Below are 23345 nucleotides of genomic sequence, written 5' to 3' on the forward strand. Positions count from 1 at the left end.
AAACTAAGGGCAAATATCCGCCTCTGCCAACACCGGTACCTGCTGACCATCTGGGAATATGTGTAGATAGTAAGCCTTTCGAGTGTGTTTTATGAGAGGATCGACAGCAGACGAAGACGTGACCTAAAACCTGTGCAACGGCACACGAGTCCGCAAAAGAAGAGTAACCTTCAACGTGTTTTTTGGTAGATGACTGGGTGACTGTCTAGCGAGTTTGATGATAGTACAGCACCCGGAGGAAAACCCCGAGATATTTAGTCTAAAGCAAATATACCCCCAAAACTGAAAGAGCCACCCATCAAACGGTCCTGAAAATATCGAACACTAGAACGTCGTTAGCAGTAAGTCGATAGCAGTCGATCTCCGGGAGGCGGGAGGAGCACTACTATCTGTTGATAAAGTACCTAAACTAAACCGACGAAAGCGAACAATTCAAGCATGTGTAGCGTGTAACCTGTGCAAGTAACCCTATAACGAACGCTCTGGTGTGAACTTAATTTAAGAAGTGAGTATATATATTTTACCGCACGCTGCCGGGACGATCGATCCAGGGGTTCCGTCGACGGAAGGTTATGTTTTTACACCTGGCTGAAAACTAAAACAAAAAAAAACATAATAAATCGTAAGAATAATGTTGAAATTGCAACAATGATCTTTTCTTTCTGCTGCGCATCCATTTCGTTGTTCCGCGTCGATGGTGTAACAATCTTAAAAGTCACGACGACAAGACGTTAAAAGGTAAGTACATATTTACATGTAGTGGGATTGCTTTGGAAATGTATCTCACCAATACATTTTGTTTACATGATTCGACAGTTCGAAGTCGTTTCGAGCGTCCGCTATCTAGGATCAAAGATCGGGGAGAAGATCCGCGCTAGGAGGCTTGCATCCAACAGCTCTTTCTACGGTCTGTAGAAACTATTTCGCTCAGATCTCGTGTCGAGACGGTCGAAGCTGGGGTTATACAGAACCTCAATAATCCGTAGTGGGCCTCGCTAGGCTCCGGTGGGCTGGTCATGTCATGAGAATGGTAGAACACGACGAACCAGCTCGCAAAGTCTCCTTAGACCGTCTGCAAGGGGTGAACAAAGGGTACATTGTTTATCGCCCTGTAAGCAATAAGACCCCCACGAACGTTCAGTATTTTGTAGTAATTTATTTGCAGAGCGACTCGAAATTAGTACGCCGTTCGCGGCGGTTCGCTTACTACTCCCTCTTTTTTCTCTTACGCAGTTCAAAAGAGTGTCCTTCAATTCGTATCTCTCTCACTCGTGAACGAGGCTACAGTTTGCTTGCAGCCTGGCTTGCAAGTGGGCTACTTGCGGCTTCTCGCAGGCTCTACCGATAACCGCTGCTATCGGTAACACGCCCTTTGTTTACGCGAGATAGAGTTTTCTACTCCCAGTTAGTCGAAAATGGGTTTCCAGAACCTAAGCTGCTTGTTGTCCCGGTGTACTCTTAACGGATGTTCGCTGGATGTCGTAGCAAGTCCAAACGTGTCGTTGTTATCTGGGAATGACCGTAGAGTCAGCGAGCATTGCTAACTCGCGTTGCTATCTCCTGATCCTATCTTGTGATATAGGGGGCGAATCAGCTTTTATCAGTAAAAAAAAATGTATAAATGGGTATCGAGGTCGCGTTTTGCGAACAGTGTGAAAATTAATGCTGGTTGACATGACAAACGGTTGTGGAACGAGTGCAACGATAGAAAGTATTTTTGTCTGACATGCTGATAACAAGGATTCAATCGCATCCTCTGTTTCATACGAAAGGTGTTAGTAAAAGTTTCGAATACAATGACAGGGCGGTGAGTAGTGAGGTGTAAACTTGGCCGAATGGTAGCTGATCTTTCTATTTCCGAAAGCAGATTACATGAGGACCTTAACAGGGAAATCTGTCGTTTGGGTACCTTTACATCATCGTGGCCAGTGAGCTTCATCAACCCTAGTGAGCTGGCCCGGTACGGATTCTTCTACACCGGCATCGCCGACAGGGTGAAGTGTTACTTCTGCGAAGTGGAAGTCGGTATGTGGGAAGAGCAAGATAACGTTATCACGGAGCACCTGCGATGGTCACCCCGTTGTCCACTGTTACGGAAACGTACGACCAACAACGTGCCGATCAATCCGAACTTCCTCGATAACGTACCGGACCCCGATGGCGACGTTTGTGGTAGTAACATGCACCGTTTCAACAATTCTATGACCTCGGTTCAACACAACAATTACACGGAGGACAGTCAACGATCATTTCAACGGCTGGCGCATCCTAGTTATGCGATCGAAGCCAATCGGCTGAGCTCGTTCAAAAGTTGGCCAAAATCGATACATCAAAAGCCACAGCAGCTGAGCGATGCCGGTTTTTTTTACACCGGCTTCGGTGACCGTGTTGAATGCTTTAGTTGCGGCGGAGGGCTCAATGATTGGGAGCCGGAGGATGAACCGTGGGAGCAGCATGCAAAACACCACAGCACCTGTGAGTACGTGAAACTGGTCAAGGGCCGTGATTTTGTGGAAACATGTAAAAGGATAGCCAGCAATACGGAACCAGGCACATCCAGCCTTAGGTTGCCAACCGAGCCGACGAGCCACTGGACACCTAGTGGGGATGCTGAATGCTCACCCACGTTGGAAGGCGACCGGCAGGATGATGAAAAAGTGACTAAAGATGAAAAACTCTGCAAAATATGTTTGCTAAACGAGTACAATACGGTGTTTCTTCCCTGCGGCCATGTCGTGGCGTGTGGCAAATGTGCACAAGCAGTTACCGAGTGTCCGCTATGCAGGGATCGATACATCGACATACGAAGAGTGTATCTGGCTTAGGCGATGGAGTCCATCAAAATGTCCAGGGCCTCAAAGAACGATGAACAATGCTGAACATAAAATGGCAGAACGGAGAAGGACGATGCTGTGGCAGAAAAACAACGGGAACTTCATGGTAACGGTGTACTTTTGAAATGCTTTGTACATCCACTTCTAGTTCAGTTTAAGATTTTCACTTTATTCACAACTTTTACTCACGACAACAGCACTTCTGTTTTACATAGTAGTTCGTTGATTGCAGAATGTTTCCCGATTGAACGCAGACTGATCTCGAAGTGATTGTTGTTATTATCTGTATTATAGAGATTTTGAGCTTGAAGCTTCTTTCATCTCTTGATCTCGTACTAGTCTTTACAATCTAGTCATTACAACGAAACTAGTCATTATGTAGCATATCTGCTATACAGTTAAACAAGAGATGTTTATTGCATACCTAGGCATAGAACCAAACCCAATTAGCAAAGTATGTCAAGCCACCGAGAACGCAACTAGAATGAATATAAATAAAGAAAGATCCGCCACAGTCTGCAGAGAGACAGTTAGTGAAGAAGTAAAGGAGTAGTGAGGACGCAGTAGCTCTTTCACTCAGTCAGTCAACGACAGTGGAAATGTGCGTACTTATTTAACCATTATCACATGGCCGGCAACGTAGCCGGGATAGTTCACCACATTGCCGAATTGTCGTCAGCCGCGTTTGCTACGAACCGACCAGGAATTACCAGTGTCAGAACGAGAACCAGCACGAGCCGCAGTGTAAGCATTTCAAAATGACGCCCTGGTATTTTTCTACCTCATGGCGACGGTGAAGAGTTGACGCTGGATTTTTCTACCTCAATTACAATCAAAGTTTAAGTAATTTTAAACTATTTCCCTGGCATTTCCCTGGGGGGTTGGGCTTGCATATACTTGCCAATTCATCCGCTAGGCTTATTTTAAGAAAATTATATGGAGGCGCCTGGTCTCTAGTTGCAGAATATTTACGCATTTTCAGTGCATTATCCATTGAAACATTTTGGTGCAATACAGATTGCATAACCCAGGCGTTTAGATTGTACATTAAAAGATTTTAGTGTCATTAAAATTGCATAGCTCAGGCGTTTAAAACCCTTAAAATAACGAAAAAAGCTAATTTAGTATACTTGAACGCTTGCATTACACATAAAAAGTTGAATTTCATCAAAACACATGCAAAAAAAAAAACGTTGTAGATTCTTCCTAAAAACAAATATGTCCGCCTTTCCCATACAAATTCCCTACTGTGGCATGGGCCCTCACCACACCACAACTTTGATTAAGTTAAGGACATTGTTAGAATAGTAATCCAGAATTCAAACTTAACACTGGGATAAGGTGTAGAATAAATTCATTCTTCTAGTTCGCCCACACAGACGTGTTTCCTGCTTGGTCTACAATACTAATACTAATAATAATAATACTAATACTAATACTAATAAATACTAATACTTATATATCTACTACAACCGTCGAGCGGCCTTGGTCTGCATTGAAGACTCCCGCCACGGTCGAGCGGCGGGTCGACACAATTGATGGGGGTTAGAAATGGGTTAGAACTTATTTGAGAAAAAAAACCATCGCTTCATTTGCTGTTTGGTTTAAATTTTTGTTTTGTTTTAGTTTAGATGATGATTGAATTGGGCAAATTTGTGGCAGTTCTTCTCGTAAAGAAACATAACTTGTATTCATGTTACATCTGCTCCGGTCAGCGAAATGTCCACTGTTTATGAAGCGTCCCACCAACAACGTTCCCATCGACGATGATTTCCTCGATGACATACCGGACCTGAGAGAAGATGCCGGTTTCATTTACACCGGCTCTGGGGATTGTGTTGCATGCTTTAGCTGCAGCGGAGGACTCAAGGAGTGGCAAAAGGATGATGAAGCGTGGGAGCAGTATGCTTTTTGGCACAGCAACTGCATGCATTTGACGTCTTAAGTTTATCGAGACGTGTGAAAAGATGTACGTGGATGGAGACTGCGTGCATTCGCAACCCTGCACATTCGGCTTCGAGCCGGCCTCGCCGTCTTCAACCAGGACACCATTCACACCAGCCAGTTTCACGTGGACCTCAACCAACCGAACCGACTTCCTCGTGCTTTGCTGATGATGAAGCCACACCGACGACTTCGACCGAAGAGGATCTCGGATGCAATCAAAGCGTTGCTGAGAGTCAGATTGGCCAGCTCTGCTACATCAATAAATATAACACAGCGGTCTCACGTGTGCCGAGCGTGCCTCGTTAGTGGACAAGTGCCCACTTTGTCAGCAACCGTTCACCAGTCTACAAAGAATATACCTTGGCTAACACTTTCTCCAAGCCGTGTTAGGTTAGGTGTGGAGCTGCGTTTGGGCTTGTGTGGCCAACTGGTTTAAAACACAACCGATACTCAGTAAAGGAACACTTGATTATGTTGAATCTAACAGATTAACCGTAGAATCGTCTCCCAGACTCGACTAGTGGCAGTTGTCTGTGCTGCGGTTGCGATTATTGGATCCATTTGTTCCGGTTGCATGGGGCTTTTCAGGAACCGCGACCGGGTGATGATGTCTGGCGTTCGCAGACAGCGTACGGTGGCGCGACCCAGACTGGAAAGTGCAAGCTATTTCGGGCGCGTGCTATTTTCGGCCGCAGACTTGTTTCACGCTGCCTGTCTACTGGCCGCCGCCATCACTAGCCGAGCAAATGGGGACGGAGAACGCGAAAATGGCTGGTCCAATTAGCTTTCGAAATTTACATAATTTCTGCGTTGCTCGATTCCTAAGTATATGCTGTCCAGTCTAGCCAGACCAGAACCGATCGATAAGATTCTTATCAAACTTTGTGACTCATCGTTACATCGTTATATAATAAAAACATAAACAGACATTCGAAGAATGAATTATAGTTCGTTCTCTCTACCAGTTTCATACTCCGAACCAAACACGACGGGGCTTTGTCTTGCCTGCGAGATAATGTTCTTATCGCCGCTCCTTGAGCTGTTTGTCCTTGCTTGACGACGCCGGTGCCGTCAGCATCCATTTGGTGCGCCACTTCCTTCTATGCGCCAGAAATCAGGAAGTTAACGATGAACGAACGCTCTGAAACGATTCTGTCAACAGACCGCGGCCTGGTTCGTGATCGTGAGTCAGAGGCGCACCGGAGGGGCCTTTGACGGCGACTGTAAACCAATCGGATGTAGAAGGTTACTCGAGACTATTCAACCGGCAATGGAATGTGTCAATCGCTCGACTAAGCAATTGCGGTTTGGTCGATCTTCGACCTACGGTTTACCTGGACTTTGCGCTCCAAAGGGCGCGGTGTGCAAAGGGCAGGCTCTTAGCTAACCACTCAGTAGGGATGCTTAAACCGGGCCTGGAGTACGTAACTTAATACGACGAGAACTGATAGAGAACGAGAGAGGTTATTGTATGGGAAAGAACGTATATACAATGTTATTGCTACGTAAGCATCTTGTGACTTTCTGCAGTTCCACTTGGCACATCATCATCTACTTGGACACCCGCATATCCACAATTGGTTCAGCTTCCTTCCAGTTCATCCCGCGATACCTATCGCATCGATTATTGTCGCGGAATGCAGCGACAGCGGCACCTACTCACCACTTTGTGACACGCCATGTGCGAAGAATTTCCGCGGCCAGTTGTGGCGGCGACGCGACGTGAGAAGAATTCACTGGTACATGGTAATCAAAACAACGACGGGCTGCCAATTAGCTGCAAATTGCAGGCCGGGCTCGCGGCCTGCAAAACGACACAATGGCTACTGTGGAATTCCTGCGTTCGCGGGCCTCGGCATCATTGCGATTGATCACGTTTAGCGTCCGCCTGTACGTCGATTGTTTGCCGCGAAAACAATGTTTTGGAAAACCCAGAATCGGCCCTCAGGCTCAGTGTTAGTTCTAAGTGCAAAACAAGGTTCGCTTTTAGTGTTACCGATGTCTTTCAGCACGGCCCGTAATTAGTTTATTGCGTTCTGGCAAACTGTGGCATCGTCGAAGATCAGTCGCTCATCTGGCGCGAAGCTACATTTGATTTCAAAAGAACACATTGTAAGCGAGATGACATCTGGCCGGGTTCGACTATTGGCAGATGGCTGCTAATTTGCATTGCATCAAGCTGAGGCTGCTGACAGTGAGTGAGTCACCAGCTTTCAGCTTGGATTCAAAACCCGATCATAATTAATGCCAGCGTCTTCAAGTATACAACTGTTTACCGAGAATTATTAAGCAGAGCTCGACCGGCTTGTATTGAAATGTAGGCAAACATTGTTTTTGTTCGTAAATCTCATCCATAATTGCATCGCCCTGGTCAAATTGTGACTCTTTACTCACCCACGGCACGAATGCATATCGTGTCATGATGCAATCGCAAAATGCAACGGCCGTGAGTCGCGCCACAAACCATGCCCTTATTAGTCTATTGGGCCGTGGGTTTCAGCGAAGCCAAGTACAGCGCACATAGGGGTGCGTTTGAACCGAACGGTTCGTGGGAGAGTGTCTTGGCGCCACCATTCTGCGGTCCATTGTAGGCCTCGAGGTATTCGCCAGGTATGAAAACGTCGATTGAGTCGATAGGATTTTCTCCTAAATTAGGAGATTTGTTCTCCTAATGATGATCTGTAATACCTTCTGCATGTGCAGCGATCGATCCGCTGCGTAAACAACTCTTACACAAGTTCTGAAATTAGCAGCAAACAATATTCTAACCAGCGTTCCCCCATTCAGCTGCGTCATCGTTGTAAGTGGAATGACGATGTGGTAGAAACAAACACTTGATCCACAGTCAGGCCCCACTCTTCTCGGAATGGCGCCACTCGGGGAGCGTTTAGCGGAAACGACCGCCGCGACTTGGCAGTCGTCAACTATCTCCACAAGCCACACCGTTACTGTTCTCGGGGCCGATAGCCAAGTGTGTGTGAAAGGCATACACAGGGGGTATGCGCAATAGAAGGTTGAATTCCTGGGGTCAGCTATTTCTCAGCCTTCTCCGACAACCTTCACAAGGCTGTTGAGCAGTCTGACTCTGACTCATCGTGTGGGCTTTATCGGACGCAATGAGTTGGGCGAATTACATTTGAAGGGGACCGTAATCGAACCGATGACAAGCAATTCTAGAATCTAGACAAAAAAACCCAGAAAGTGGTGACACTTAGATAGTTACTTTATTCAGTACGTTAAAAATGATATGCACGGGTGATGTACCTTAATGATGCTACATGGTTGCGATCGGACGAGGACAAAACTGATGAACTACACAAAAGCCGTGATGAAACGCTCTTAAACCTACATCTTCTATTCGATTGCAGTGCAGTGTGCTGCGGTGGCCACGGGTTTACTGGATGTCGAGCACTACCGCTTCGCTCGCGGCATTCCGTAGCGTTTTGTACCGGTTCGTGTGGATGGCCATATCGATTAGGTTCGTGTTGGGGAGGTAATCCAGCAGCACGGCGTTGGCACGCAAACTCCACGGACCCCCCAGCAGGTGCATTAGCTTCGGGTTGACAACGGTGGCCCGTTCGTTTGGCATCATGAAGGACGCGTCACCTTCGTTCTGCAATTAACAGTGGCCGTTAGCGTGCACGTACCCCAGGGACCGCGGCGCCGCCGTTGCTCAAACTTACGTAGCTACCCTGAAGTCCTTGGACGCCGTGCAGACTCCAACCGATGCCTTTGGGTGAATCCGGATGCTTCTGCGAGAAGAGATTCTGCATGAACTCGGCCAGCTCCGTGTGCTTCAGGAACGCGCTGGAATGCTTTTTCCACGGTTTCCAGATGATGTCCGAGTCTGTAAAAAGAGCGGAGATCGCAATATTAGGCGGTTTCAAAGCTTTCATCGCATTACGGACGCTTCGAAGCTCGACTCCTTACGCCTGAAGCTATGCAATGTGCATAGCACCTAATTCATAGAACATAGAACATTTCTCCGCATCTCTGTTGGAGGCAGGATGATTACATTCTCTTTCTATCTCAACGACCATCCCGACGACGATTGTCTCCGTTATCGGCTGTCACGGGACACAAAGCACCAGAGCACATTCTCTTTTCCAACACATGACCATCCAACCCTATCAACCGGAGTGGCCTGACAGATACGCACACACTTAAGAGCAGTGGTCCGCCCCCCGAAAGGAATGTAATCGACCGGAATCGGTCAACGATGCCCGGGTTTTAGTGCTTCTTAAGAATGACTTTCGAATGGACGTTTTTCGTGTTGGCGCTGTCCGCCGGCTGCCTGGCGGCGGAGCGCCCGGATAGTGGTAAGTATGAACCGACCTGGGAGAGCCTGGACTCTCGGCCGCTACCGAAGTGGTACGACGATGCGAAGGTGGGCATCTTCATCCACTGGGGCGTGTACGCGGTGCCCAGCTACGGCACCGAGTGGTTCTGGACCAACTGGCAGGGCAGCAAAACCGAGAGCTACGTAAAGTTCATGGAGAACAACTACAAACCGGGCTTCACGTACCAGGACTTTGCGAGCGACTTCACGGCGGAGCTGTTCAACGCAACCGAGTGGGCCGAACTGTTCGAACGGTCCGGGGCACGGTATGTGGTGCTGACGAGCAAGCACCACGAGGGTTATACACTGTGGCCCTCAAAGCATTCGTTCAGCTGGAACGCGGTCGATGTGGGACCACATCGGGACATCGTCGGCGAGCTGGCCGGTGCGATCCGTAAGAACACGGGCCTAACGTTCGGCGTTTATTACTCGCTGTTTGAGTGGTTCAATCGGTTGTACATCAGCGATAGGGCGCACGCGTTCATGAAGCGCGACTACGTGACGGGGAAGGTGTGGCCCGAGCTCCAGGAGCTGGTCAACACGTACCACCCGGAGGTCCTGTGGAGCGATGGTGACTGGGAGGCGCCCGATGGGTACTGGCAGGCGAAGGAGTTCTTCACCTGGCTGTACAACGACAGCCCGGTCCGGGACACGATCGTGACGAACGATCGGTGGGGCATGGGAACGCTCTGCCTCCACGGTGACTTCCACACGTGCTCCGATCGCTACAACCCGGGCGTACTGCAGAAGCACAAGTGGGAGAACGCCCTGACGATCGACCGGTACAGCTGGGGCCACCGAGTGAACGCTCGGCTGGAGGACTTCCTCACGAGCGACGAGCTGATCTCCGAGATCGTCATCACGGTTAGCTGTGGCGGAAACGTGCTCATCAACGTTGGCCCATCGAAAGCCGGAACGATCGATCCGATCTTCGCCGAACGATTGACCGACATGGGGCGGTAAGTAAAAGTATGGACGGAAGCATTCGAGCCGCCATTTTCACTGCTACCCCCTTCCAGCTGGCTGAAGGTTAACGGTGCGGCCATCTACAAGAGTCGCCCCTGGACGCACCAGAACGATTCGCTCACCGGAAGCGTCTGGTATACGGCAGCGAGTCAACCGTCCACACTCGACACCAGCTTCACCACGGTGTACGCGATCGTGCTGGAGTATCCGTACAAAACGAACAGCGTGGAGCTCGGTGCCTTCGGCAACCAGGTCACGAAGATCGTGCAAATCACGATGCTCGGTTTCGCCACACAGCTTAAGGTAGGGCGCGATGCTGCCAAAAATGCTGGTACGCCGGCATCTGTTTCTGTGTCTCACTTCCTTCCTTCTCTCTCTCCCGTCTATCTCTCGCCCAGTGGAAACCGTCGGCCACCGGTATCGTGGTGGAGTTTCCGGCGAAGAACGAGATCGACCGGCTCAAGCTGCACCACGCGTGGACACTGAAGATCGTCGTTTCGTCCCGGTGGCCGTAGGCAACCGGGCAGCGCTGTACTTCGTACCCGTCACCCTCGGAAGCGGCTAATTGTGGGCCCCGCCGTCAAGGGGCACTTTAATTGGACGTAATAAACGCGCATTATGCAATGAACCGTCTTTGGGGAGACCCGAAGCGGATTAAAAAGCCTCTGCGACAGTCTTAAAGGTAGTCGCAAACAAAAACGACCGAAAGCAAACGGGGTAACCAATAAAAGCAAAGACTCGTATCACGAAACCCCGGTCCCGGGACCCGGCTCGCACTCTGGCCTGCATCTCTCTGTCTATGACTGAGATTTCGGCACGGCCGAAATCAGTAATCCATTGCGTCACAGCGACCGATGAGCCCGCCGAAGCGCGAATGTGGGTCAGTGTCGCCCTGCCCTGTGCGAGGAAGCCCCCCCGTGTGGAGGTGTGTTTTTGCCAGGACAAATGGCCCACAAATCCGCTCGTTGTGTGTGGGGATGGTTTTGTCACGTCCATCTAATGGCGTACCGGGTGGCGAATGTCAAGGACGTCGCTAGAAAACCACGCCACGCACGGCGATTGTCGTTCGTGTGGTTTGTTTGTCGGCTTTAGGGCCAACCAGAACCGAAATAGGACGCACACTAGAACGGGTGCCTTGCTAATTAATGGCCGCTTGGCCCTTGACTGTGTGAAAAGGCGTTTTGTGTGATCAGACGACGATCAAACGAACGGTGTTGTCTTAACCGCTGAAGGACGGAAGTGTCTGTGTTGTGCCGGCAAAAGCGCACTGCAATCGTCTCCAAGGCGCGGTGAGGATCCCTCGGTGCGGTACGGATCACCGTCGCGCGTCTTGGCTGCTGAGTGAATGCAATTTTGTACAATCAATGCGCAAATCAGCACACTCGCCGCGTGGCAGCTGCAGCGGCATGTTCACGCCCCTCAATTGGATAATCGCCCCTCGGGAGGCACACATTAACACCGCGGCGCTTGATTGAAACGTTCGCTCCTCGGCTCTCTCTGCTCTGCGGCCACAGGGAACTTACCATTCAGACTGGCCTCATGATTGTAGGTGATGAGTATGTACTTTCCCTCTCGCCGCATCTCGCCGATGGTGAGATTGTACGATTCCCCGTCCGGCAGCGTGTCGTCGGCGATGTCCTGCTCCACCGGTAGCCCGTCGGCGGCGGACCGCCGCCGGTACACCAGATCGCCCAGCTCCTGCTCGAGCAGGGCCAGCAGCGTCGCGTGCTGGTCCGGGTGGTTGTGGAACCCGAGCGGGAAGCGCCGGAAGTCCATGAACACCGTTTCCTCCGAGAGGATCACAAACCGGCGGATGTCCTGCAGGATGGGCAAGAGCGAGGCCACGCGGAAGTGCTCGTTCATGATCCAGAAGTTGCGCGTCCCATTGTGGGACGGGTAGTAACCGATCGAGAAATCGAGGTACCGCACGCCGAACACGAGCTGGGCCCAGATGTCCAGGTTCTGCCGGAAGCCGATCTTCTTCAGGAACACGTTGCCCACGTTGGCGCGCGTCTGGTAGCAGCCGGAGCAGTGCGTGCCCGGTAGGAACAGGTCCTTGAGCGTGACGTTGCTAAGGCCACCCTCGGTGAACATCCACGTCGGCTGTATCTTGAGACAGTCAAAGTACTGCAGCTGCCCGTCCCGGTCGTAGCTCGTGAGGTACAGATCGAAACAGATCGGCTTTGTTTTGCGCTTCGGGATGCGCTGCAGGACTTGCTCGTGGCTCCAACCGCCCGGTAGCTTGTGGCGTCCAAACTTCACCTCGGTCACGATCTGTCCGCTGCGCTCGCCGTTCACGAGTACCTTCGCCACCGGTGGTGCATCCGACAGGGCCGGATTCTCCGTGTACAGCCCGATCCACTCGGGTGGCGTCTCACACCCCGGGCCCCAGTTGATCACCAGTGGCGCATCCTCCATACTGCGCGACAAAGCCGACACGGTCAGATACACGGGGCACGTATCGGCGACCGACACCTGGCCGACGGCGGTGGCCACTGCTATGCTAACGGCGACGATCGCGACCAACCTCCGGACCGAACACATTATGTATTATTTCTCCACAAGCAGGTCACTGGGAACGCGCGACCGTCAGCGGTCAGCTTCAAACGACGACTGGCGGCCGATGCGGTTCACCGAGCGCGGCATCTTAGTTTATATCAACCGCTCGATCGCCGAGCATAATCACCGCCGCTCTGTCTTTCGCATATGCTCCCTCATCGGACGTGCTCCCTGTCTACCGCAGTGACCCTCTCATGTCTTGGATCAACGATAAAAGGATTCATCTGTCAACGTAATGCGTGTCACACGGAGCTACCCATAAACGGTGAAGAACACAACCGACACCGATAAGGCCAATCGAGAGGTCATGTGCTACGGACGGGTTGACGAAACTGCTGGACCTCATTGGCAATGGGAGCGATTTGGAATCTAAACACGGGCCACTCCTGCAGCGCGTACCGTGCGGATTACGGGTTGTTTGCACACCTGGCATAACTAGTGTCCTGAGTCACAACAGCTGCAACAGGTGGAACAGGTGTACCATCTTTTGCGGCTAAGCCGCGCCGGTGGCCGTATCTTATCGATGAACCTTCTTGCAAGGCGGGAAGGCGCCTAAATTATCCCACACGTCCGGTAACCGAGAGCCGTGGCGCATAGTGTCGTATGAATGAAACCGGCGCTGTTGATTGGATAATTAATCTTTAATTTATTGGCCCGCATGGGAGCAGTTTGGGGTGCCAGAGCACATCGTGATTCGGGGAAATGATAAATCAGTAAGGGTACAGCTTCTTTCGGTGGTTAAACATGGCTGTAATTATATTTAATGGCGACGGTGGAATGTATGTTCAAGAAATGTGTTAATTGCAGCGCAAATTGGTTCGCTGAATGGTTGAAAACTGATAGCAATCACTTAACAGCGAGCCTTTACTCTTCGGCCTTTTTGTTGACGAGTTGTTTGAATAGTTGGAAAACAAATTGCTAATGAGGACGAAACATAAATAAGTTTTTGTAGGTGCTGTCATTAAAATGCATTTAACGCCTTGTCACAAGTAAATTACAATAAGCGATCCTCAAATATTGGAGCAAAAGGGGTTTCTTTGCAGTCGAATCGTCAAACCAAAGGTGGTAAAAATAACGACAAAAGCATGTTCGAATTTAAAACACTTTTGCAGCGGTGCAAATACTTACAGCGGCACGCATTCGGATGCTAGCGCCATCTGTGCGTGAACTGCGCAAGCTGTACAACGTTCGCTTCGGCACGGTCCGTTTCAAAAACAATCATTTGGTTTCAAGATAAGAAATTGGTGTTTAATCAATCGGGCACTTGCTCAACTTATGCTGTATTTTGTGGTCTACTACACTGCCTTTACTTTTACACACAAAAATCAAATCATCGGGCACATGCTGCCGTATTCGCGCAGTTTGTTGCAGTTTTCGCTCTCCTTGAAAACGGTCGGCGGGCACTGGGCAAACATCATCATGCCCATGCAGCGCAGAACCGTGCCAGAAACGGGGTGACAGATTTTCTCACCCTCGAAGGCTGGCTCCAGCTTGGCCCCGGCTTCGATTTCGTCCTTCTTCTTCTCCGCCAGCTCGAAACACGCGTTGGTGGCATCGCGCACAACCGCCATCCATTCCGGCTTGTCCTTGACGGCGTCCATAAACATTTTCGACAGATCGTCCCGCTTCAGCATTCCGTCGGCGTACATCATGGTCGCGTTCATGGCACACTCGGCGATGCACTGTAAAATACGGCCACCACGTGACGCTACTAAGTAACGGTTGGGCTTTGAAAGCGGGACAACTGCGTTCTTACACATCCGCGCGGAATGCCGTCCATCTGGAGCTGCTTCTTCGTCTGCTCACTGTACTGCTTGTAGCAGTCCATCATGATGGTTCCGTCGACCAGCATCGGCGTTGCGCAACATTCGGCTGGTTTCTGGGAAGAAAGAAACGGGGCGATTATCGGATCAGTGCGCTCGGAGCCAGGACCTCGACCGTACCGTATCGACGGGCGGTCCACCGGAGCAGGGATTTTCCGCGGAACCAAAGTCAACCAGCAGCGCACCGGCCACGAGCAGGAACTTCACTACACCACGCAGTTGGGCCACCATTTTACGGTTCATCACCTTGCGAGCCGTTCGATGCAACTGAGATCGACCCGAGGGCTGTGGGTTTCATTTTTATCCGCCCGATCTCGCGACTCGCAAATCACGGACGAAGCAGAAACAATCAAATATCCACTTCCGCTTTTCACCGCCCTACTCTCAGGGCCGGGCCCGTAGAGCGCGCGGTGCAATAATAGGAATGAAAGGTGCACGCGAATGGCACGGTGCATGTGAGTGCAGCTGTGCGGTGCATCCCGGGCCCGTGGTGACAGTCCGGGGCGCCCAAGTGCACTTGTTGAAGCCCATTTTTGCCTTATCATTGCGCACGACAAGCGGCTGCGTCGCGGGAATGGCAATTGTGCGCCGGATAATCGACAACGTAATTAGCGGTTCCATGGCACAGGGCCCTTTCGGATGCAAATTAGCGCAGTGTTTGTGTGTGTGTGTCTAACCAGATCGGATGAGCAGCGCATTGCTTGCTCCCCTTTTACTGTACGGGAGTTTAATAAAAGTTTACGGAATGAAAAACTAATAAGTTTGCAACCTCCCATGTGCCATCGTGCAGCACTTGCGTGATGGCGAAACGGCCATTTTCGATTGTTCGTTACCCATAAGTGGCCTGCCAATTGCAGTGATCGTACCATTCGGCCCATTTGTTTACTTGTCAGATGAGCCTGAGAGTTGATGGTTTGCGCAGTCAGACATTCAATCAAATCGGTTTTTCATTCTCGGGATGGCCAATCACCCGATTAGCCCAGAGCTGACACTGACACAAAGCATGGAATCTGAAAGGTAAATAAAAAACGTTACTTGGTGTGGATTTAACACTGTCGCTGTCGACTGACGCGTGAGTTACTCGTGAATTAATGCTTTACTTCCTAAGGAGAACAGAATGGAACATAAACAGCACAGCTTAAATTATTCGCTAAATAGAAAGCTTGTTTAATCTAGAACCGATCGCTACGCACTGAACTGTCGTACTAAATGCCTCGGTTTGCCAGCAAGGCGGTTTCAAGTTATATCTCGCACCGCCGACATTGACTTGCTGACTTGCTCTTTATCGATAGTGATATTTCCGCCGTGAATTGGAACTAAAACAACCTCCCGTTGTGCTAATTATCTCCAATGAAACCCTTTAAAGTCGACTGAAAGCTGAGTGACACTTTGAAGGTTTGTTATGACTGGAGTGCCGGACCATTGGGGGCCGTTTCGGCTAAAGATGCGTGCGTGGCGAATTTGTTAAAATGTCCACAGTTGATGTCTTGATTATAAAGATAGAGAAGGATGCTGTACGTCAAATGAAATGAAAAGTTTTGCCGTTGGATTGAATAAAATTATCTACCTGACCAGTTTTAGTATAAATGCCGCTTAGAATAGCGTAAGCTGCAGATGTTTATAGATTGAATGCGAGTTTAGTACATAGGAATTCAGTTGTGTTCCCGAATGAAGAATTTAAAGTCTTTCATTTTTGTCGCAGCAGCTCTCACTTGTGGCCTGGTTTTCGGTGACAACCCGTGCCTGAAGGGACCACCTGTGCAGAAAGTAAGTATAAAATTGGTAGTTCTCCCTTCCTTAAGGTAAATAACTGACCCGCTGCCGATCTCCTAGAACGCAGCAGAATGTTGTGCCACACCGTCACTGGTAGAGCCGAGTGCCTTTATGGCGTGTCATTCGAAGTGGATCGGCCAAACGAAGCGTCAGATGGCGATCGGAGGCATACCGAGGGGTTGCGTAAGTAACAAGCCTTTAGATACGAAACCAAAAACAGTAAAAGTATCTCCAATCACCATCACGACAGTGTGTGGCTGAGTGCGTGATGAACCAAACCGGTCTCTACGCGGACGGTAAAATCGATCGCGAGGCACTGACGCAGCTGTACCTCGGCTCGGCCAAACCGCTGGCTCCGGAGTGGAAGCAGATATCGCTGGACACAATCGACAGTTGCTTCAAGATGGCGGACGGCATGAAGGACGAAATCGAGGCGGGCGCCAAGCTGACGCCGGCCTTCGACGGTGAACAGATTTGCCATCCCATCTCCGGCACGATCCTGGCCTGTATGGGAATGACACTGTTTGCCGACTGCCCACCGAAGCTGTTCACCGTTAACGAGGACTGCCAGAAGCTGAAGTCGTACCACAGCAAGTGTCCATTTTTGTGAAGCTTTGCGAACACGCAAAGAAGTGCGTAAGCATGGTAAATTGGGAAGACATTTGATGTAAAATAAAAAATATGCACCGCCGCACTGCAAATGCAGAATTCGCGTAAGGCTTCTCACAACACCGACAGTGAGATAGTTTTCTCACGCCCTACCATCGTTGCTACTCACAACGTGCCGTTTGGCACAGATTCTGCTTCTGTTTACATCCGTCGCGTAAAAGGGAACCGATTGCATTTCGTACCGCCTTGTGTGTGAGTGTGTACCAGACCTACGACGACTGGTGCATCTGACCGCACCGCACACAGGAAAACCATCGTCCGACGACGAGCGCTGGCCCAGAGCGCCTGCGCGACAGTTACCAAAACAAACGAAGAAAACCTCGTCAGAAAGTTTATTATCCATCGGTCGGCTGCTCGGATGCGGGTTCCTTCGATCGTCCGCTTCAAGCTGTCACCTGAACGACGACAGTGCAGGATTTCGCGGCGTTTTGCCCATTGGCGTTCCGAGGATTAGATCGTGAGGATGTTTTGAGTGGTGTACAAGATTGGGCGGGCAGTGCAAGGAAGTGCACGGTATTTCGGTTTGCGCTTCGTTCTGGGAATTCTTCTTCGTGCATTCCACGCACCTTCAAGCGAACCATCGATGTGCTGTGAATAGTAACAAAAAAAAGGAATAATGGCGCACTGATGGTCGATAGTCGCACGGTAAGGTAAGGGACCTGTGAGCACCGGAAGGCCGGAAGTGAGCTCAGCTGTCAAGTGGCGCCAGCTTTCGCTCGGCACTGCAGTCCTTGCTAGCCGTCCAGCAGCGATCAAAGCAAGCGCCCCGCGATGCTGTGCACCGTGCTGGGCATCGTGCTCGGCGTGCTGGTGGCCCTGTATGGCCTTTTTGAGCTGCACTACTTCCTGCGGATGTGCCTTTGCGTGGTCTCGGCGCGCTTTCTCAAGAAACGGATGCACATTCTGGACACGAGCAGCGTCGTCGGTGAGTAGTGGCGCCCGTAAGCCCTCGCTTTCGCACATCCCTTACACGTCACGCGCTATAATTAGCATCTCTAGTTACGCGGTTTCGATCGGTCCGACTGCCGGACGCTCGAATCTCGCTTCCCGGCTCGGTGATTTATTCGATGAATAAAACATTCCGTCGCCCGAGGCTTTCGATTAAATCAATAACACAGTTCCCCGGAGTGCTGCCAGGTGCTTTCTAATGAGAAGCGGTGCCTTACTTCTTTAGGTTTAGGTTGAGAGACGGACAAAGTAACGATTCCAATGGTTCCTTCGATGGAGGCGCATGGTGTTTGCAAATGTTTAGCGGCTGAAGGATTCAATTCCATTTAAAAATATTTTGTGCAAAGTTCAGTTATGCAATTTCGGAAAGCATCAATTTATTTGCTAGCTTACGATGAAAAGTTAACAAATTAATTGCAACCTCTTGTAGGGCTCTGTCTAACGAACGACATCGACACGTTGCTGTACCACATGAACAATGCGCGCTACCTGCGCGAGGTGGACTTTGCTCGCGTCGACTTCTACGAGCGAACGTCCCTCTATCGGACCATCCGAAGCAAAGGAGGATCCGTCGTGCAGGGGGCCACCACCATCCGCTATCGGCGGTTCATACGTCCCTTCACACGCTTCACGATTAGTTCCAAGGTAAGTACCGTCTCCAGGAGCCTGAAGGAGACAAACTAACCTCACTCTTTGCCACGCAGATCGTGTACTGGGACGATCAGTCCATCTTCATGGAGCACCGGTTCCTCGGAGCGAACGATGGCTTCATCCACTGCATTGCCTTATGCCGGCAGCGCGTCATACAGTGCTCGGTGGATGACGTTATGGGTACCCTGCTCAAAAGCGGTCCCAGCTTGCAGGCCCACGGCCCGGCGGCGCCGGCAAAACATTCGGCGACGTCCCAAACCAGCTCGACCGAGTTTTTGGACAAGGCCGAAAACGGCACCGGATCCGGTGTGCTGGCGGAACCGGCACGTCTCTCGAAGCCGGACCTACCGCTCGAGGTGTCCAAGTGGCTCGAATGGAACGAGATCTCCAGCGCCAGCTTGCGGAGCGAATGCTGAAGTGAAGCCGGAGACCAACCGGACGCGAGCGTTTTGCATTCTTCACTGTTACTCGTTGTCCTTGTCGCATCCTGCCCACTTGCCCGAAATGGGAGGTCTATTAGAACTCCAACTCCGTGTTCCTCCGTGTTCGTTCCGCTGATCTCAAAAACACCTGCTGTTCCCCCTTAAGAGTTCCCTCTATCTCGTTGTTGACTCCTTCTCTGCGTAGTGGCTAAAGTAAACTGATAATGTAATAAATGTCAAACGACGTCCGAACAACGGAATGGACATTCTGTGGTGTTTGCGTAGCCGTGCGTCCGTCTTTATTCTTCACTTTTCATTCCCGGAATTTTTCGGTCAACGCGGAAACGACAGACAGAGAACTCACTGACGGAGGGCGCTGAAGGGACAGTTCTGCAGGAACGTCCAGATGGTGGCACACTCGTTCGTGGTCGAGCGCAGCGTCGTCGGGCAGTTACTGAACACGGTCGTGTGGATACAGTCGACCAGGAAGCTAGCCTGCGGATTGCACACCCGGCCGCCATTGCTGCCGGTGGTCTTCTTCTGGTCGGCGACCGACTTGCTGAAGTCCTTGTTCTGTCTGGACGACTTCGCCAGGCAGTCCTTGACCGCGCCTCGAACCACACTCAGCCATGGGCTGTTCTGGGGTAGGCTATCGATAAACACACTGTTCAGTGTTTTCTCGTTCAGCACGCCCCGCGCATTGTAGATCGACGTACTGTTCAGGATACACTCGGACATGCACTGTGGAGGGGAGGTGACGAATCAAGATTAGCGTCCTGTAGGGGTAGCGGTAGCGGTTCTGACAAGCTTACATCGGTTTGCGGGATGCCGCTGGCGCCTTTCGAGCTGTCGCTGGCCGCATCGATGGGGAACTGCTCGAAGCACTTACTGACGACGGTCAGGTCGAGCAGCTTCGGGATGGTGCAGCACGAGAACGGATCCGTCTGCAGGTCCAGCTTGGTGCAGGAGCTCGGTGCGCCCGACACGACGGCCGAGAGCAGCGCCGAGCAGCAGAGCACCAGCAAAGTCTTACCGGCGATCGGATGCATTTTTCACCTATCGGAGTTACGATTACTTTCTGGGGCGGGTGTCGAACTGAAGCGATCTGATGATCTTACGAACCGATTGGCACGTTATTTATACTGGCGCTGGCCGTTCGGGGCCTGGCCACACGCGAAGGTTAATGAAGATTTAATAGTTTAAAATTAGAACCACACTTGGGAACTGGAGAAAGTCCGGTTGGTGGCGACTCATGAATGGATCATCATAATTCGGGAGTAAGTGACGGGTGATGAAATTCACGAATTAAAGCCACGCACCGATCGTCCATCAAATAGTCATTTGCTCAGTCCAATAGTCAGCCCAACCGACAACATCCCACTCAGAATTGAACTCAGTGTGGAGATCACTTTGTTGATCGCTAATGTTCGGCAGATCCAAGGTCCAAGTTCCAGTTGGTGACTTACATTCTACTACCCACAACCCTCGGGCGGTGGTTCACGCTTCAAGTTACCAGCGGCTCGTGCGGTGAGCGGCTCGATCGGTCCTTCGACGGGGTGCAAAATTTGGCATAGACGTCGAACTGCAGCTTTTCGGTGCTGTTTGGCAGAATTAGTTGAAAACAAATGACCACTGCTTCCGAGATAAATCGTAGCAAATAAAGGTAAACGATTTTGGGCAGATCTATGATATTTATGATACATTCTTCTCCATAGAAAAGTTTCAGTCTATGATCGCTTATGGCCACCAAAAACTGTCCTCCAATTGCACTACCATTGTTATGAACCTTTTCCACCCATTACGCTCTCGTTGGCCACAAAACACTGAATGTGTTTTGATTTTCACCCAAATTGTTCCAATCTCTGCTGCTGGGGTGTGTTATTGAAAACTGAAATGATTTTTTTAGATGGTCGAAAAAGCGATCTGCCATTTGCAAATTTTACTTTTGTGACCTTGGGCGGGAATGGGAAAAACCGCCCAACCAACTTGCCAACTCAAGCGGGGTCGAACACACAAAAAAGCGCGAATTACGTTGTTGGTTTTTGGTAAGTTTTTATTAATAAGCCCCTTGGGAATGCCGCGGCATAAAATGGGGCCGCTAGCGTTGTGCTAGCGGCAGTACTGGGCTAGAGAGCGAGTCGCTCTGCCGAACCGAGAACCGATCCGAAATAATGGCCACTAGCTTCCGCCGATCGGTCGTAGGTGCGGTGTGCTGCTGTTGGGGTTTGCTTGCTTTCGTCGGGTGGTTCGTTCCGATCGCCAACGGTGAGCCGAACCCGATCTGCAAATCGCTGCCCGTCATGGAGAAGGGCAACCACGACAAGGGCTGTTGTGACATTCCGCAGGTGTTCAACAACCAGACGCTGCACGAGTGCTTTGGTAGCATTCCCGAGGGTCCACCGAGTCCCCAGAATGGCTGCGTAAGTAAGGCTGGCCATCTAGCTGGCCAAGGTAATGGTGCGGAGTGACCGTTTTGTGTCTCTTCCCGCGCAGGAGCTTGGGTTGTGCATCATGAAGAAACATGGATTCGTAAAGTCGGACGGGCGCTTGGATGCCGATCAGATCCGTGCGTACATCAAGGACACGATTAAGGCTTCAAGCGAGATGAAGCGGTTGATGGAGACGATCGTGCTGGAGGAGTGCGGTCCGATGTTAGAGGCAGAGCGAGCTAGCATTGAGAAATTACTGAAGCCGGCCACCGGCCAGTGCTCCGATCCGATTCCGGCCATGCTGATTACGTGCGCAGCCGGCAAGTTGCATATGGTAAGCTCCCAGATTCGCAATAGATTTCCTCGCCACACTAACTTGCGTATCTCCCTTTTTCAGAAATGCCCGGCCGAAAGCTATACTGATTGTGAGTGACAATTTGGGTTGACGGTGTCCGCAGTTGGTCCTTACTTGGCATTCTGTGTTCTCTTTTCAGCCAAGCTGTGCAACGACTTCAAGAGCTACTTCTCCACCTGTACCGGTTCGGTGGATGATTTGAGGGAAATGTTTATGACATTCCAAACGCACAAGCTGCCCGCAGGAAACCAATGATGATAGCCACCACCCAAAAAGGACATAACAACTCTACTCCATAACGATCGACGATCTGGCGGAAACACGGTCTGCTAATTTCACTTGTTAACGGCCACTCTTGGTGGACTGTGACAATAAAGCAAATTTCTATCTCTGATTTCTTCACATGCATGTAAATTCGTTTAAAATTATCATTTACCAACAAAAAATGGAAGTGTTTTTGTCGCGGAACTCAAATAATTTAGGCATTCTGATGAGGTTTTGATACGGTTTTAACGAGCCTTTCGAGTGAGTGTAAAAGCACTATAAAAGGGGCCCTCGACACTGAGGCACCTCAAACGAGGCCACCATGATGAGTCCGTACGTACCGCTAATCCTGGCAGTGTTCCTAGGCAGTGTTGTGGTAAGTGTGGAGACCTTAGGTTACTGTAACCGGCTGAAGCATCCGCTCGCCGCTTCATCCTGCAGGTTCTAGGCCACCCGAGGGATCGTGCAGAATTTAGGAAGTGCGCAAGCAACACCACCGTGGCTGACTGCTGCAAGATGCCGAAGCTGGTGGACAGTTCGGTTTTTGAGAAGTGCCGGGCGGAACATGGCCCACCGAAGCGCCCCCCGCAAAGGCCACAAAATGGACATGGCCCACGCGGCGGACCGGCGGTAAGTTGCGTCGCTGATCTGGAGATGGCGTGAACCCTCTTCTAACAAACTCTGTTCGCAAACCCAGTGCATGTCGGAGTGTATACTGACCTCGATGGGCGGGTTAACGAGCGGCAAACTGAACGCTAATGGCTTCAAGAGCAGCCTCCAGCCGATCGTCCAAAGCAATCCTACGTTTGCCACAGCCATCAGCTCGGCCATCGATCAGTGCTACCAGACGTTTTCGGCCCCAGCGAACTCCACCATGACGTCACCGGTGGTTCAAGGTGCAGGACCGGCGTGCAGCGCCGCGGCGGATGCTTTCCTCAACTGTGTGCACGGCACGGTGTTCCAGGTAATGGGGTCCGGTAAGACACCCCTGAAGGAAGCGTTTGAAACCCTCTTGTTTTCTTGCAGAATTGTCCCGATGCAGCCCAGACTCAAAACCAAGGATGCGATTTGTTGATAAGCAAGCTGAAAGATGGATGTCCTTTCTTTATGTTGGCAAAACCGAGAAACGACCAGGATTAAGCAGACCAGGAATCACGGAAGTGGTTGATTTTCGATGAGAGACAGAAAGAGAGCGTTCGACCTATCTAATCAAACTTATTATTGTACCCTGTTCTGCATACTTTCTGTTCTGTCCAAAGATGAGTTTAGGAAATAAAAGCAAACGTTCAGCAAACAGTTGTATTTTTCTTGAATATGGTTGTCACCGAAAAGTGACGCCAGCGATCGCGACTAGAGGGCGCTGCCG

The 23345-nt window shown here is 50.6% G+C and overlaps 8 protein-coding genes across 8 annotated transcripts in view; 5 read left to right on the forward strand and 3 right to left on the reverse strand.

The window, feature by feature from the left end:
* The first annotated feature begins 1674 nt into the window (after positions 1–1674).
* On the forward strand, positions 1675–3328 carry LOC128268551 (death-associated inhibitor of apoptosis 1-like). Its single transcript, XM_053005676.1, has 2 exons — positions 1675–1807; positions 1868–3328. Exons 1-2 carry the CDS (start codon positions 1797–1799, stop codon positions 2823–2825), a joined length of 969 nt encoding a protein of 322 aa, XP_052861636.1. The 5' UTR covers positions 1675–1796; the 3' UTR covers positions 2826–3328.
* Positions 3329–7992: 4664 nt separating this feature from the next.
* Positions 7993–12680, reverse strand: LOC128269391 (uncharacterized). The gene is made up of 3 exons (XM_053006842.1): positions 11610–12680; positions 8465–8628; positions 7993–8394 (listed from the first exon to the last, which is right to left on the reverse strand). Exons 1-3 carry the CDS (start codon positions 12628–12630, stop codon positions 8176–8178), a joined length of 1404 nt encoding a protein of 467 aa, XP_052862802.1. The 5' UTR covers positions 12631–12680; the 3' UTR covers positions 7993–8175.
* Positions 9028–10740, forward strand: LOC128269223 (putative alpha-L-fucosidase). Its single transcript, XM_053006625.1, has 3 exons — positions 9028–10079; positions 10140–10389; positions 10485–10740. The coding sequence occupies exons 1-3, from the start codon at positions 9028–9030 to the stop codon at positions 10599–10601; spliced, it is 1419 nt and encodes a 472-aa protein (XP_052862585.1). The 3' UTR covers positions 10602–10740.
* Positions 12681–13892: 1212 nt separating the features above from the next.
* Positions 13893–14725, reverse strand: LOC128279052 (uncharacterized). The gene is made up of 3 exons (XM_053017773.1): positions 14589–14725; positions 14402–14524; positions 13893–14327 (listed from the first exon to the last, which is right to left on the reverse strand). The coding sequence occupies exons 1-3, from the start codon at positions 14709–14711 to the stop codon at positions 13971–13973; spliced, it is 603 nt and encodes a 200-aa protein (XP_052873733.1). The 5' UTR covers positions 14712–14725; the 3' UTR covers positions 13893–13970.
* A 1394-nt stretch (positions 14726–16119) lies between these two features.
* Positions 16120–16851, forward strand: LOC128278323 (uncharacterized). The gene is made up of 3 exons (XM_053017033.1): positions 16120–16235; positions 16302–16424; positions 16492–16851. The coding sequence occupies exons 1-3, from the start codon at positions 16137–16139 to the stop codon at positions 16849–16851; spliced, it is 582 nt and encodes a 193-aa protein (XP_052872993.1). The 5' UTR covers positions 16120–16136.
* A 467-nt stretch (positions 16852–17318) lies between these two features.
* On the forward strand, positions 17319–19160 carry LOC128267364 (protein THEM6). Its single transcript, XM_053004182.1, has 3 exons — positions 17319–17835; positions 18289–18503; positions 18563–19160. The coding sequence occupies exons 1-3, from the start codon at positions 17682–17684 to the stop codon at positions 18923–18925; spliced, it is 732 nt and encodes a 243-aa protein (XP_052860142.1). The 5' UTR covers positions 17319–17681; the 3' UTR covers positions 18926–19160.
* A 131-nt stretch (positions 19161–19291) lies between these two features.
* On the reverse strand, positions 19292–19980 carry LOC128268088 (general odorant-binding protein 67-like). The gene is made up of 2 exons (XM_053005102.1): positions 19744–19980; positions 19292–19672 (listed from the first exon to the last, which is right to left on the reverse strand). Exons 1-2 carry the CDS (start codon positions 19978–19980, stop codon positions 19292–19294), a joined length of 618 nt encoding a protein of 205 aa, XP_052861062.1.
* Positions 19981–21231: 1251 nt separating this feature from the next.
* The window catches only part of LOC128279135 (uncharacterized), a 3512-nt gene continuing 1398 nt past the window's right edge, over positions 21232–23345 (forward strand). The window contains exons 1-5 of the mRNA XM_053017855.1: positions 21232–21351; positions 21425–21694; positions 21758–21785; positions 21855–21955; positions 22677–22956. Of these exons, the coding sequence (XP_052873815.1) occupies positions 21232–21351; positions 21425–21694; positions 21758–21785; positions 21855–21955; positions 22677–22956 (799 nt within the window). The remainder of the gene's footprint in view (positions 21352–21424; positions 21695–21757; positions 21786–21854; positions 21956–22676; positions 22957–23345) is intronic.

Source organism: Anopheles cruzii, chromosome 2 (assembly GCF_943734635.1).
Source record: "Anopheles cruzii chromosome 2, idAnoCruzAS_RS32_06, whole genome shotgun sequence".
NCBI classification, from domain to species: Eukaryota; Metazoa; Arthropoda; class Insecta; order Diptera; family Culicidae; genus Anopheles; species Anopheles cruzii.